Below are 13,800 nucleotides of genomic sequence, written 5' to 3' on the forward strand. Positions count from 1 at the left end.
GGTAGGGATCATGTGTAGATTGACAAAATGAAGCACATCTGTCAACATTCATAATAGACCACTTTATTTTATTGTACTCTAAGAGGATATACAGTGTATATATATATAATGTATGATATAAAACGAATAAATGAAGTTTAACTCTGTGGTGTTGAGTCATTCCTAAAATTAATTGCATGTATTTACAGGTCTATATACACAAATATTTACAATATACACACGTAACTGGGATTTGTACAATACTGAATACAAATAACTCAAGCAGGCACTTAACTGTAGATTAACCAGAATTTTTCAATGTTATGTGAATACTTTATAACGGGTTTATAATACTGTTATTTGGCAATAGTTTCACATTCTACGTTTATACGTTATAGATAACTGTAAACCATACACTATCAGGTACTTCTAGGTACTGTAACGTTAGGATATACAGTACATTTAAAGGCAAACCGGCTATACTTAGGTATCGTAGACATGCAGTAATCCTTCACGTTCCTTTCCTTCATTCCCAGGCAATAGAAATATTAAAAAGTTACCGGGCAATATTTCCATAAAAAGTTGGTCTTTTTAACACACCCTGCTTCTTACTAGTTGTCAATTTTATCGGGTGAAAGAGACAAGTTAGGCAAGTTTGTCACATTATTAAGTCCATCTGAAAAGAGTTCTCTTATTACATAAAACCAACATGTGCGGATTGCTATTTGAAAATGTTCAGTAGGGTGCATTTCACAATACCCTGCTTTAGCCTGGAAAACGCCAGATATCAGGTATTTTGTACATGCTGACTCCAGACCATCTGTCTTCATATCCATTTTCAGATTTGACTGGTTAAATCGATCTCATGGATTCTGATGTTGACAAAGAGGGAGGAGGGAGGGATAGCCATTCCATCCTTAGACAGCAGGTGTATGTGACGATATCCTGGAAAGGGGAAGGACATTAGGGAGAATGGTATTTGTCTAATTTAACCACACATTTTAAAGTTAATAAACAGTACATTGAGCTGTAAGCCCGGTGGTGGTTTTCACCTGTTTGGATGCTCGTAAACGGGAGAGTGAACTGTCCCATGAAGTCATTCCTGGACGTCTTGTCGTGGTCCTCCACCACAAAGCGAACCAGGGCCAGCTCCGGGGTGTGGATGAAGAAGTTTAAAGTTTCATTCCACACCGGGTTAAAACCTGCAGGTAGAGGGCAGCAGAGGGGTGAGTAGGACCAACTGGAATAATCTGGAACTGATCACTCTTTGAATTTTCATATTATTTTCTCACTTTTCAAAAACATTTATTAATAAAATAACAATCGAACACATACAAATGATATACAATTCCTATTTTAAATATATGCCGAAGTAAGAACAGGACAAAACAAAACAGGTACAATAAAATGACACTTTTCTATTTTTAATTTAATTTTTTCATATCCTGAAATCATTTACGTATATGAAATAATCAAATGATATGTGTAAAAAGAAAACACACACATTCTCACCATTGTTGTTAATGTGAAGGGTCTCTTCCTTGGCCTGGTCTTGTGGCACTCCATAGATCTCCACCCTGACCAGCGGGTCTACAATAGAGCCCTCTTTCTGATTCACCTTTGGTAGCTGCTGCCCACTGATCACCTGAGACACACACACACACACACATTTGCTCATTAGATACAGAAATCAAGGCACTTGCTCATAGGAACATATAACAAACTAAGGGCAGTAGCTTTGTCTTTATTAAGTAATGTAAATGATTATATTCCATGATGTCTCCCATATGCTTTTATGCTTTAATGTTTTTATGTTCTGTGTTTTGGATTTATAATGATTATTTGTTTGTTGTGTGACATTTTTAACTACTGAATGCAGAACAAATTGCCCCTCTGGGACAATAAAGATTTATCAAATCAAATCAAATCAAATGTTCTAGTCCTCAGACATTACATGCTAATTTTCTCCAACACAATTTATTTATACAATTACACATTGACACTAGTAGCTCCCCATTGCAAGCACACAATCAACTAGACATGTCTGTAGCTTATAACCTGTATGGATAAGCGTAGTGGTTTGTAGCCTTGCCACTCCTCGGGCTTCTCTGGATTGAACTGAGTGCTGCCGTCTCTCATGAAGTCAGGCTTGAGGACGAAGCCGCAGCAGACGTTCTGCCTGAACAGCCCGTCGTTCAGATCCATTTCCAGACCGGCTTTCTGGAAGTTCAGGGCCACTTTGCAGAATGGGAAGAAGAAAGGAAATAATGCAATTCAATTAGATTTTCTATTTATTCATTTTTATTTTTATTTTATTTTAACTGTGGCTGACTCTCCCATGATTCATCTATCTATCCAGCAGAAGACTGTTCTTCATTCACAACAGACAACATCCCGTTAAGCCCCCCTTGTGACAGGAAGCATCTGTGCTGTGACTACTCCAGTTGCAAGGTCAGTTTTTCTGAGCCTGACTACTAACACTCTTGCAGTAGGAGGTGGGGGCGGGCATGCACAGAGTGAAATACTCCTCAATGTACACTCATGTTGGGCGTTCTAATCCATCTGATCATTTGTTGTTTGGTCATCAACGGGTGTGTCTGAAGAAGGGAAAAAAAACTAAAGAAGGAGATGAAGGCATGCAACAATTTCCAGGCAGCAGAAAAAAGAAAAGCTTGCAGTGGGAACTTGTGGTAATTTGGGCATCAACCGACATCCAGGAGAAGTAAGAGAGCAGCACTGGAACGAGCCAGACCATGGCATAGAGGGGGTTAAGCTTTGGTTCCACTTAAACTGGTATGAACGCGGGCTTGGTTCACCAGAGAGATCCTAGGGTCAGAGACGCAACTAGAGCTAGAGCCAGAATGGTGTCTGTGTGAAAGCAGCATGACAGAACTGACCCAGTATATACTGTATAGTCATAGAGTTGTGTTTGACCAGCAGGGGGCGAGCAGCTATCTTCCTCTCACCTATCTGACAGCCCACGTTCCACATGTCCTGGGGGTTGTAGTTGGAGGAGTCTGTCCGCAGCCCACTGGGGTAGACCCTGGTCAGCTGACGACTGTTGTACTGCACAAAGTCTGTCCCTGAAGAGAGGTCCCAAGACAAGAAAGCAAATATATTAGTATAGTATTTCTTATCGCACAAGCACAGATACTTCTACTGTGACTCAGATACACTTAAAAATAATGTCATTATAATGTGAATAGACACATGCATGACATATTATAGCCTTAATTGCTTAATTGTTCTCCAGAAGACTGCAGTTCTCTTGTGTTCACAGTATACCTGCTTCCTTAGCGAGCTTCTTGGCCTTGGATTCACCGAGTGAGGACATCTCGTAGCTTTTGCCGTGTGAGCGAGCATGCTCAAAGCCGTGGAAGTGCACACTCTTGCAGTACAACACCAGGTCTGACAACAGCCTGGACAGTTTGGACTTGGAGTGCTAGAACAAACGGGGAGAAAGGGTCTTTAGCGTACAAAGGAGAAGCACATTGGAAACAGTTTTTTTCTTCTCACTTCACTATCTTGCCTCCTTGTCCCCTATCTGCCTCATTTTAAATATCCCTGTTTCCTGTTTTCTTTCTCACTATCTCCCGTCTTTCACTCCAGCCTCGCCGTCTCACATGTCCCGCCCCCCCCCCCCCCCCCCCTACATCCTGTCTCTATGTATTATCAAGCTCCATTCGCTCCTGTCTTGACCTTTTATATAATATCTATGGTCTTGACTCACTATCACTTTTTGATATCATACCTGGCTCTGTCTTCTGTCTTTCCTCACTTCGACTATGTAGATAAACGTATATACTTCAGAAACATGGTCTCTTTTGGATTAAAGTGAGACACTGCAAGTGAATAGGGTAACATGTTTAACTTATATCGTTGGGAAACATTGCCAGTTGATTACTTACATTGAGACAATGTATTACATATTTATTTCAATTTTAGCAATATTTAACTCATTTTGCATACATTTGTACTTCTTAAACAAAAACAAATATTTAGATGTTGCATGAAGCCGGAGTTGGAATCTTTGTTTCTTTTTGACAAAATAATAGAGTCAAACTTTTTGACAGACCAGATATTTTGGAAAAAGCGTTTTTTAAATTTTTTTTAATCAAGAAATACTATGTACAGGTTTTAAAAATGCATTTTCGGCATATGAAAGAAGACATGTTATGGAACCAAAATAGAGAAAAAAAAATCAATATTGACCAGTGTTTGAAAACTGTTTTCACCTGTTGTCTCTTGCCTTATAAGAGGGCATCAAGGGATCAAATCTTTCATAAAAATAAATGATCCAGCTTCCATATTGCCTACCTTTGCGTCATGGTTCAAACCCTCAGCAGGTGTGTCTTCCGTAGACATGCAGCACTCGCCATCACCGTTTGAAGTGTCTTCGTCATCACTCACTTCATCCATCAGGTTTTCATCCAGACATTCTTCTAGACCTCCAATCTTCTTGGCCTTCAGCAAAACCTTCCCCTTCAGTTCCTGTTATTAGCAACCAGACCCAGGCAGACACACACGTCTGAGAGCAGTTTAGCCATACAGCTGCTCCATCACCCTGCACTTTGCTGTCTCTAACTCTTAACTTCTGTAACTAAATGCAGCAATCTAGCACTATTGAATAGGCAAAAAAAAATCCTCAATGGAATACCTCATAGCATTTATCTTGCCATTATGTCAAGTCAGCATCGATTACCCTGAGTGCTCTAATGGACAAAAAGAGTTTTGCAGTGGTACTGTTGCTTTTAGGAGGATTAGAAGACGGATAGTGAGTCATGATACAAGGACGGTTTAGCTTTACGGTAATAAAGGCAGGGTATTGGCTGAATACTCCTCAAGGGTTTGATGCAGCATTTCTTACCTTAGAATTATACAATAATATATTCCCCCAAAAAGACACAAACACACAAACACACACACACACACACACACACACACACACACACACACACACACACACACACACACACACACACACACACACACACAAATACTTGTAGCTTGAAACTTTTCCTCAGACTGTTAGGTTGTTAGTAGAGAACAAACTATTATTTTACTATAACTTCATTGCTAGGGCTATCAGTTGCAATAATTCTGCTCACTGAAAGCTGTAAGCTTGAGCTGCAGCTGAGAATTCTGGGTAAAATTCCATCTCTCTGCCTCATCAACTTTAAGGAAGCCACAAACAATTCCAGTTACTTCCTCTGGTTTTTATGTGCAATAAAGAGTACAGCCTGTCAGTGTCGCTATGGCGTTGCTACACTCCACGCACTCTTACAGTTTTATTTTTTTTAGTTTTCTGACTGACTCACTGGATATGACAAAAGACTGAAGTGTTTCAGTTATAAATATTAAATATACAATTATAATGAATAAATGCCATTAAGCATCTATGTTTCTTTGTAAAAGTGTCATGATAGGGTGACAGTGAAAACGGAATCCGAGGGCAAGCAAATTTACTGTCAAAAACTGCACAACCCAAGCACATTCTAACCTGTGGTGATGGAAGCTGTTGAGGGACCTGGCCATCCAGCAGTGTGGTCAGCAGTGTGTCTCCCAGGATCTGCCTCAGGTGCTGGGCCATGACGGCCTGCTGCTCCACACCACAGTGGTTCTCAAGGGACAGGATGACTGGGAAGTCTGATGCCTATCAAACGGAAGAGTAGACATGATACAGGCATTTAAAGCTTATCCGTTCTATTTTATAACAAAATTTGGCCAGCTCCAGCTAAAACCCCTGTTGTAAAAGCCATGACAAATATTTTGACAGTGTTGTACTGAGTTTCCATGAAGTTTAAGTTTTTTTCTCACAATCCTCTATCACAGTATACTGTCCAAAAGGCGAGTAGGAAAGTTTGAGCAAGATAAAATAAGAGATTGCCCAATTGCAGGCGGCATGGAATGTTACCAACTGCTCCCATCTGCTCTTTTCACTTTTCTGGGCGAGCACACAGACAGACATTTATTAATTTAACTGCTCTCAAGTGTTTACTTAGTACCCAAATTTTTTTTTTCCACAGCTACTTTTAATGGTGTGTAGCCATGCAGAAAGGTTTCCTTTTATTGGACTTAAGACACACAAAAAACAACTATAAAAACAGTTTTTCGATATCTGTGACTGAGATTACTGCAGCCACCACAGTACAACAGCGGTAGATGGATCTTACTTTGAGGTACTCACAACATTGAGTAATATCAACATAGTTGTTTGTAACAGTTTCCCTGGTATTATAGGGACTATTTCTGCTGTTCTGCTTTTCAGGCCATCAGATGAATTGAAAGTTCAGTCTCACAACCCATTTTTCTTTTGAATTTCATTGAAAACCTTTCCAGGCCAAAGTGCTCAATACCACCGGATGTAGGCTAAGTGATGAAATATGTTTTTTTCTGCCTAATTTGAGTGAATCAGAACCAAGTATAGTAAATAGCGCTGGGGCTGCTCACCTTGAAGGCGTATTCTTTCAGTGTCGAAATGACGTCTTTGAAGAGAATCTTGGACGTCCAAGTGTGACCGTGATACACAACGGGTTCCCCATCACTGCCGTCCCAGCAGTCCACCTCGACGCAACGGCAACCCCTCTTCAGGGCCCTACACACACACACACACACACACACACACACACACACACACACACACACACACACACACACACACACACACACATAGAACACACACAAACTTTTATGAAATATGGGTAACACTGAAACCCTTTATGTATCTATATATGTATCTATATCTATATCTATATATCAAAATTACGTCCCTAAAGTCATGACAAAATGATGTATTGTGATTATCGACTTTTGTGAACCAATTGAAATGTATCTATTTATCTTTAACATTACTTGTTCATGTTTTACTGTGTTTCTCAGTCTACAGTCTGGTTCAATAACAGCTGAACCTGTATAGAGTGTGTGGCATGCCCTCACTGTATGTAGGCCTCCAGGCTGCTCTGTCCTCGGAGCTGGTCCTCCATGAGGTAGGTGTTGTGTGAGGAGGAGATGAAGTAGTGGCTGAGGGGCTGGCTCATGTCCTGGTGAAGATCCCGGTGCTCAGGTTTAAACACAGAGCCCTCCTGTGAGCACAGGTACATCTGGAAACCATCGAACGACATGGCGCCTTGCTTCTTGGCTGCACATAAAGATTTGGATGGAATGCACAATCCAGAATTTTTTTATGGGCCATGAAAAATGTGAGAGTGATTCAAACAATGAATTTAAAATATTTACCATGACTTTTTTTTTTTTAAAGCCTTTTGTCTTCAGTATTCACAGTTCACAGAGGCAGAACAGGTGGTCACATAATAGGCCTATAATTATTTGCTGAGTAACTAAGTCATCCACACATTCAAAATGTTTGTTTGATTTGACACACATTTACAGGTTTAGGGCAATCACTCTGCTGCTCCCTTAACTTTTCATCTAGCGTGATTGAATAGGCTATTTGATTAAGGACCAAATATCTGCAAAACCAACCGGTTCCCATCTGCCTCTGTGTATGTACGTTACTGTGTGTTTAGTGCTAATAAGCAAATGTTGGCATGCTATCACATTAAACTCTGAGTAGGAACCAGTTGTGAAGGTTAAATATTCCCTGCTAAACATCAGCATACGAGCATTTGTTCACTGTGAGCGTGGGTTAGCATGCTGACTTTAGCATTCAGCTCAAATAATTGCTGTGCCTGAGTAGGTAATTGTGAGTGTTGTGTGTGGGTAGACTCATTGTTTGTTTAAAAGTACAAATATAGTCTTGGAGACCGAATGCTAACTGTAAATAGCCTACACTTTCAATGTGCATATGCCTTTATCCCCTTTATGGTCTGTTTCAGTATTCACAAACATGATTATTGTTAGGTCTTTTCAATGTCATAAGGCCTATGCTCTAATAACCCATGGGACATTTTGATTTGTCATCCAGCCTATAATTCATTGCTCTGTTGATCAAACTGAATATTAAACTGTACTCTAAAAACCATTTGAATTAGGAGATCCTAAAGATGGGAGTGGGGTAATATGTTTCACTAAGTATTGACATGTTGCAAGTATAGGAGGAAACAGTTGGCCTATGTTTGATCAATCGTAAACGCATTACACGTCAACGACCACACACATCTTCCATACCATTGTAACCATAAAGAAGTATAGTGCTGTCAGTCACAGCCGTCTCTAACCTGATTCAGATGGTTCGTAGCGGTGTATCAGCCCCCGGGCATGCTGGGTAATCTTCTGTCCCTCCTGCTGCTCCAACGTCAGGAAGTTCTCCAGCTCCTCCAGCAGTAGCTTCTCTCCGTCTCCAGAGTAGTCCTGGAACACCTTCCACACCTCGTCCCTCTGAGTCAGCATCTTGTAGAAGTGGACAAACTGCTCGATTTCCAAAGAGCCACTGTCTGACTTGTCGGCCATCTGTAGATATAAAAAGAAGAGCTTACACTTGTAGGCTGTTTGTTGTACTTTTTAAAATAACGTTTTTTTTGCTTTTCTACACAGTGTCTGGGTTTGGAGATAGTCCGGGGGAAAGGTACTCCAATGCTAAATTTTGGAGTCAATCAAATTACACCAAAATAAATAGAAGAATGCATGAGATTCACACTCCTTACCACCAGTTGTTTCAGCCAAATTGCCCAGTGTTCTCAACCCCTCCTTTACAACAGTATCCCAAAGGTGTTCTAAAGCTCACCGTGAAGAGATGGAGAGCATGGTCCTCGTTCATCTCCACGTTCATCATCTTCAGCAGTTTCCGCACCTCTTTGAAGTTCATCTTCCCGTCTTTGTTCTTGTCAGCTTTCAGAAACCAGTCCCAGACCCACCTGAGGACGTGCTGAGGGAAACGCCGGCTCAGAAGTGTTGTGGAATAATCTAATAATCAAATCTGGAGAACTTCCTTTTCCTATTAGGAACATTGTAACTGTTCCCCCAATAAGCGGAACTTTTATGTTTTTGTTTTGTTTTTGTTTTTTTGACAACGTAATATTAGAGGAAATCCAAACAGCATGAAAATGTACCCAGCTTCCTCGCCTATAATGACCATACTTTTTTTTACAGCTGGTGACTGTTCTTCTAGGTTTATGAAGATCATTTTCATTAAAAAATAAAAATGAATCGTGATCTCCATTTATGTTCCATGACTTCCATTATTTTCCATGTGTGTCACTCCTCCTATCTGCCTCTAGAACCGCTCTTGATCTCACAAAAAGTTTTAAAGGCTTATAAATAAATTAACTTCCAATCCTTTACCCAACACTTTCAGAATGGTTTCCCCCTTTTAGCTAGACTGCTCTGAGTTTTTGTTCGGAGAAAGAGCCAGTGTTGATGATGAAACACTAAACATAGATAGTGCCCTACTAACAGTAAAAAGGATACTGGTCTAGCCTCTCCTTCTCATCCATGGTTTGAACCTTGTGAATGAGCTTGCGTACACCCTGGACCCAGGCCCGGGCCTCCTCGGGGGACTCAGCCACCAGGTCCAGGTTTCCTTGTCGGCCGTGGAACACCAAGGTGAAGCAGAGGTCAGCGGGGAACTCCTCTGCCACACTCAGCAGCAGCTCTGACTGGTGGCCCTCACGCACCGCATCCACCTCCGCAATGGACACTAAGACAGGAGCAGTGCAATGTTAAAGTCATGGTTACTTTACTGGACTTCTTATGCTCTTTGTGTACAGTTTTTAGAGGAAGGTGAAGCATTAATTAGATTGATTGATGGTTCTTTTTCGCACGTTTTAAGGTGTTGGTCACTGCCAACATACAAAATACATCGAAACAATTAAGCACAAAAGCAAATAAAAGGGTTGCATTTCCATGGGGTCATCATCCCAACGTTCCCAGGGCTCAATGTTCCAAGATTTATATGGCACCAAATTGGACGTTTAATTGGTGTTGTACAGTAAGTGTCTAAGCCAAACTATATGCCAATCAGTATGCAAGATACGGTGGATTGATGAGCGGCTTTGTTAACGTACTTGTTTACAGAGCCTAGGCTGTACATTAACACTGGAATTTTTTCAGTGCATCCACCGTACAGAAATGTTGATTGTGAGGAGATATTAAATGATCTTTTCAACAAGCGTTTTCCAGAATCGCTGACTACACCTTTAATTAGTGCATAGTATTATTAAATTATTTATATATAATTTTTTTTTGCTGATGTTAAGGTTAATAAAATAGGGTTTTATAGACAGCCTGAGAGGTAATGCAGCTTATTTCACGTGTGCTTCTGTACTCACTAGTGGTGTGGCCTTTCCCTGCCCATCTGGACTTGTACCAGATGGTCAGGCCGTCCTCCAGGAGGCGGAAATGCCGCTGCTTCTTCCACGAACGCGACTTGACTTTCCTCAGAGTGGACCCTGCCATCATCACCTTGATATCTGGGTCATCCTGGATACCTGCACAGAGCCATACAAGAGGCCATGACCATGTTGTACATCATGCTACACAGTAAGAACTGACAGGCCAAAAGGAGTTCCAATGATTCTGTAATTACTGTTTTAGTTAGGATTTCAACAGTTGTCTAATTCTAGCAGACCATAAAAATGCAAAATCCTCCTCAATTTAGTCCAAGCGAATCATATTTACTCACGAGAACCTTCGGGATCCATTGCTATTCTTGAATCATGCCAATGGAAATGTGCTGCAAAAGAGGAGCAGATGTCAGCAAGGTTTCCCAGAGGCATCTCTCTGTTTCCAAAAAGAAAATACATTTTAAAATGTAAAAGATCCACGTTCGTTCAGCTGATGCTCAAAGTAACTGCACACAACACAAATCATTACAGAATACTCATCTTCAACACACCCTGGTTTTAAAGGATTCAGGTACCCACAACTTCCCTTTTTGGAACCTAAGCCAGTTCATTGGAGCAGCTGCTGTTGTGTGTACTTGTTCCTTTTACCCATAAAGCACTTCACTGATGATCATGTCCACCCATCACCCTGAATAACAAGCCATTCTCACAAAATAATAACTAGTTGGATGACGGTGGTGGTTTTTGTTATGGTGAAGAAAGTATACTGTTTTAGGTGTACGAGCTGTAGGCTGAGACCACTGTATTGGCAATACTTCTCCACTGAACTGTCACTTTGCAAAATACCCAATCTACTGAACCCAACCTCTGTGACTTGACACAGGGGCGAACAAAAGAGAGTGCCCCTTTAAAAAGACCACTGAAGTTGAAAAAGAGAGGGTAGGATACTGACTCAATCTGCTTGGTGGATATGGTATTATTATAGGCACTAACTGTCCAGGCATTTTCAGCACGAGTCAGCATATAAATTCAACCCTGATCCACTCAAGCTATCGATCTTTACTCATTCATTATGTTAACGCAGGCTGGCAGGCTTGTGTGTGGTAGCTCCTGCATTCTGTGAGCCAACCTAGAAATATAACACACGATGGGCCCTCTCGCCTCAGGCTGAGCAAATAAAAGCCAGGAGTAGACATAAAGATTTATTTGTTTTTTTCTATTATTTGATTTAACTACATGTGACGTTGTACTGCAACCACTCTCATTTCCTAATCCTGGACTATTATGAAATGGAAGATGCAAAAAAACATGCCCGCAATTTCTTTTCAAACTAATGACATTCCCATCAGCCTTTGCTATACTCTGTGAAAGGTAATAAGCAAATGTTAGCTTGATAACACAGTGAACTGTGGCAGTAAACCTGGTGGAAAACACGATACCTGCCATGCATCAGCATTATCATGTTAGCATGCTGAGTTTAGCATTTGGCACAAAGCACTCCTGTGTGCAGCCACACTGTGAGCTGCTGCTAGCATGGCTGTTAGACCTTCAGTCTGGTTAACATCTGCATCAACACTGAACCCCTGTTGGAACTACTGACCTACAAGAGGGTTTCTCAGTGAAATGGATCAAGGCAACTCAATGTATTTCTACAAATTATATCACAATCATGAATGTGTCTTTCTCAATGTGTACAACATATTGTCATTACACCCTTAAAATGTGTGCCATGTAAAATGAGAGAGATCCACACAGAATAGGGCAGATGTTGCTGCAGACTGGCTGCTAATCTGCTATCTCTGTTGTTCACTGATACATGTGGTTGCACACATCCTGAAAGTGAAGGTTTTTCTCTGAAGCCCTGATGCTATGTGTTCCTGTCCGACAGCTATCCTTTCCTTTCATTGTCTCCTGAAACAACACAATCTAATCTTGGGTTCTAACCATGCAGTTCACCCCTCCCGACCCCGCTCCCAGAAAGTTTATGTGAACATTTACAGAGAGTTCTTCTCACCACAGTATAACTGGCATGATGCGAGGAATGCATTCACAGTTTCTTCCCAAATTTAATATAGCACTCCCACTGAAAGAACGTGAGACTTATTTTCCACAGCTATTCGCTCCACAAACAACTCGCTTTTATGATTGGAACTTTCACTGCAAAAACCACATCAAGACAAAAAATTGAATTTCCAAAAGTTCTTCAGAATTTACTGTTGAAAGTTGAATAGCTTTTGAAGCTGCATCAAACTCCTAATTGTGTTGCTTTATTTTTGGTGCAGTTTTTTGGCTCCTCAGGGGGAGATGAGTCACACAAGGCCATGTCTGCAGGGAGTGCACTGACCACACTCACAGACACACAAGCCCAAACACATGACTAACGCTGGAATAAATAACTCTGGTCATGAGGACCCAAGGCTTGGTACTTTCATCTCGGGTGCTCCCAGTTTTGTCATTGTCTTAAATCCATCATGGGAATGTTCCATTTCGCCCCAATGCAGAGAGTTATGTGTCCCATCAATGCTCTTCATCCCCCTTTCACACAATTATGTGAAGAATCCAACAAACATGGCCCGTCTAATAAAATCCACACGAGCTTTACCTCCAAATCACAGAAGGGAGGGCGGTTACTTAGTGCACAGTAAATTAGAACCAGAGGCAGAAACAGAAACATGAGACATACAGAAAGCATCACTTCAGCATAGCCTGTGTGCAAAGTACAGCAAGAAAGAAGTGCTCACACAAACTACCATTGGCATTTTTCCATGATAGGGGAAAAGTAGTTATTTTTAAACAAAAAAAGTACATATCTCACCAAGGTTATTGTGGGTCAGACCCTCAGGGGTGGGTGTTCTTCCAGAAGACAGCTCTCCCAGGGAGGGCCTCAGATGCCTGGGTGGCTGCCCAAGAGAAGGTTCAAAGAAGGTGTGTGTGTGTGTGTGTGTGTGTGTGTGTATGTGTGTGTGTGTGTCCCGTCACACACTTGCCCTGTACGCTGGCGTCTAGACCCAAAGGAGAGTCCAGGGACTGTTAGCTGAGCTCGGGGCTTTAAGCAACAGAGTGAGTAAAAGGAGAAATCTGGCTCAGCCTCCTCTTCCCGCCCCTCTCTCTCTCTCTCTCTCTCTCTCTCTCTCTCTCTCCACTCTGAGGAAACCTGATTCCCTAGTCACTGCTGCCGCACACTGGTATGCTCCACTCACCCCTCCCTTCCTCCCTCCCTCCTCCACCAGCTTTCCTTCCTTCCATGCCACTCCCTCAACACAGCCATCCACAAGCATCTGGCCTCAGTCTGCTTTGCTCCGTCCTGTCTGTCTGTTTTTCCCTCTATGTTTTGTCCAACAATATAACCATACATTTGCACCATCACAAATTAGGATACAAACCCCCATAAATTTCCCGCTATATGGGGCCCAGTGCTGCGTGTGTTGGGTATCGGTTGGGTTTTTTCCGATACCGGTTACTACTCGGTACTTTTGAAACGGTTCCGGTGCTTAAACGGTACTTTAACCGATACTTTGAAGCCTCAAATTGCACACACTGTCAAAAAAAGCCCTCAGTGCCAAATTTAACACAATTAATT

At 41.5% G+C, this 13,800-nt stretch overlaps 1 protein-coding gene across 2 annotated transcripts; it reads right to left on the reverse strand.

Annotated features, from left to right (window-relative positions):
* Positions 1-43: 43 nt before the first annotated feature.
* Positions 44-13,255, reverse strand: plcd4b (phospholipase C, delta 4b). Of its 2 annotated transcripts, none has more exons than XM_080038238.1 (16): positions 13,036-13,255; positions 10,559-10,609; positions 10,206-10,364; positions 9,346-9,574; positions 8,663-8,792; positions 8,157-8,388; positions 6,916-7,117; positions 6,430-6,574; positions 5,480-5,632; positions 4,297-4,470; positions 3,265-3,421; positions 2,946-3,062; positions 2,038-2,216; positions 1,492-1,624; positions 1,032-1,181; positions 44-924 (listed from the first exon to the last, which is right to left on the reverse strand). In XM_080038238.1, the coding sequence occupies exons 2-16, from the start codon at positions 10,575-10,577 to the stop codon at positions 818-820; spliced, it is 2,286 nt and encodes a 761-aa protein (XP_079894364.1). In that variant the 5' UTR covers positions 10,578-10,609; positions 13,036-13,255; the 3' UTR covers positions 44-817. The 2 variants fall into 2 exon arrangements, with proteins under 2 accessions (XP_079894364.1, XP_079894363.1); XM_080038237.1 differs by having other exon boundaries at positions 10,559-10,656.
* Between the last annotated feature and the right edge of the window lie 545 nt (positions 13,256-13,800).

The sequence above is a fragment of the Ammodytes marinus genome (genome assembly GCF_949987685.1).
Source record: "Ammodytes marinus genome assembly, chromosome: 12".
NCBI classification, from domain to species: Eukaryota; Metazoa; Chordata; class Actinopteri; order Uranoscopiformes; family Ammodytidae; genus Ammodytes; species Ammodytes marinus.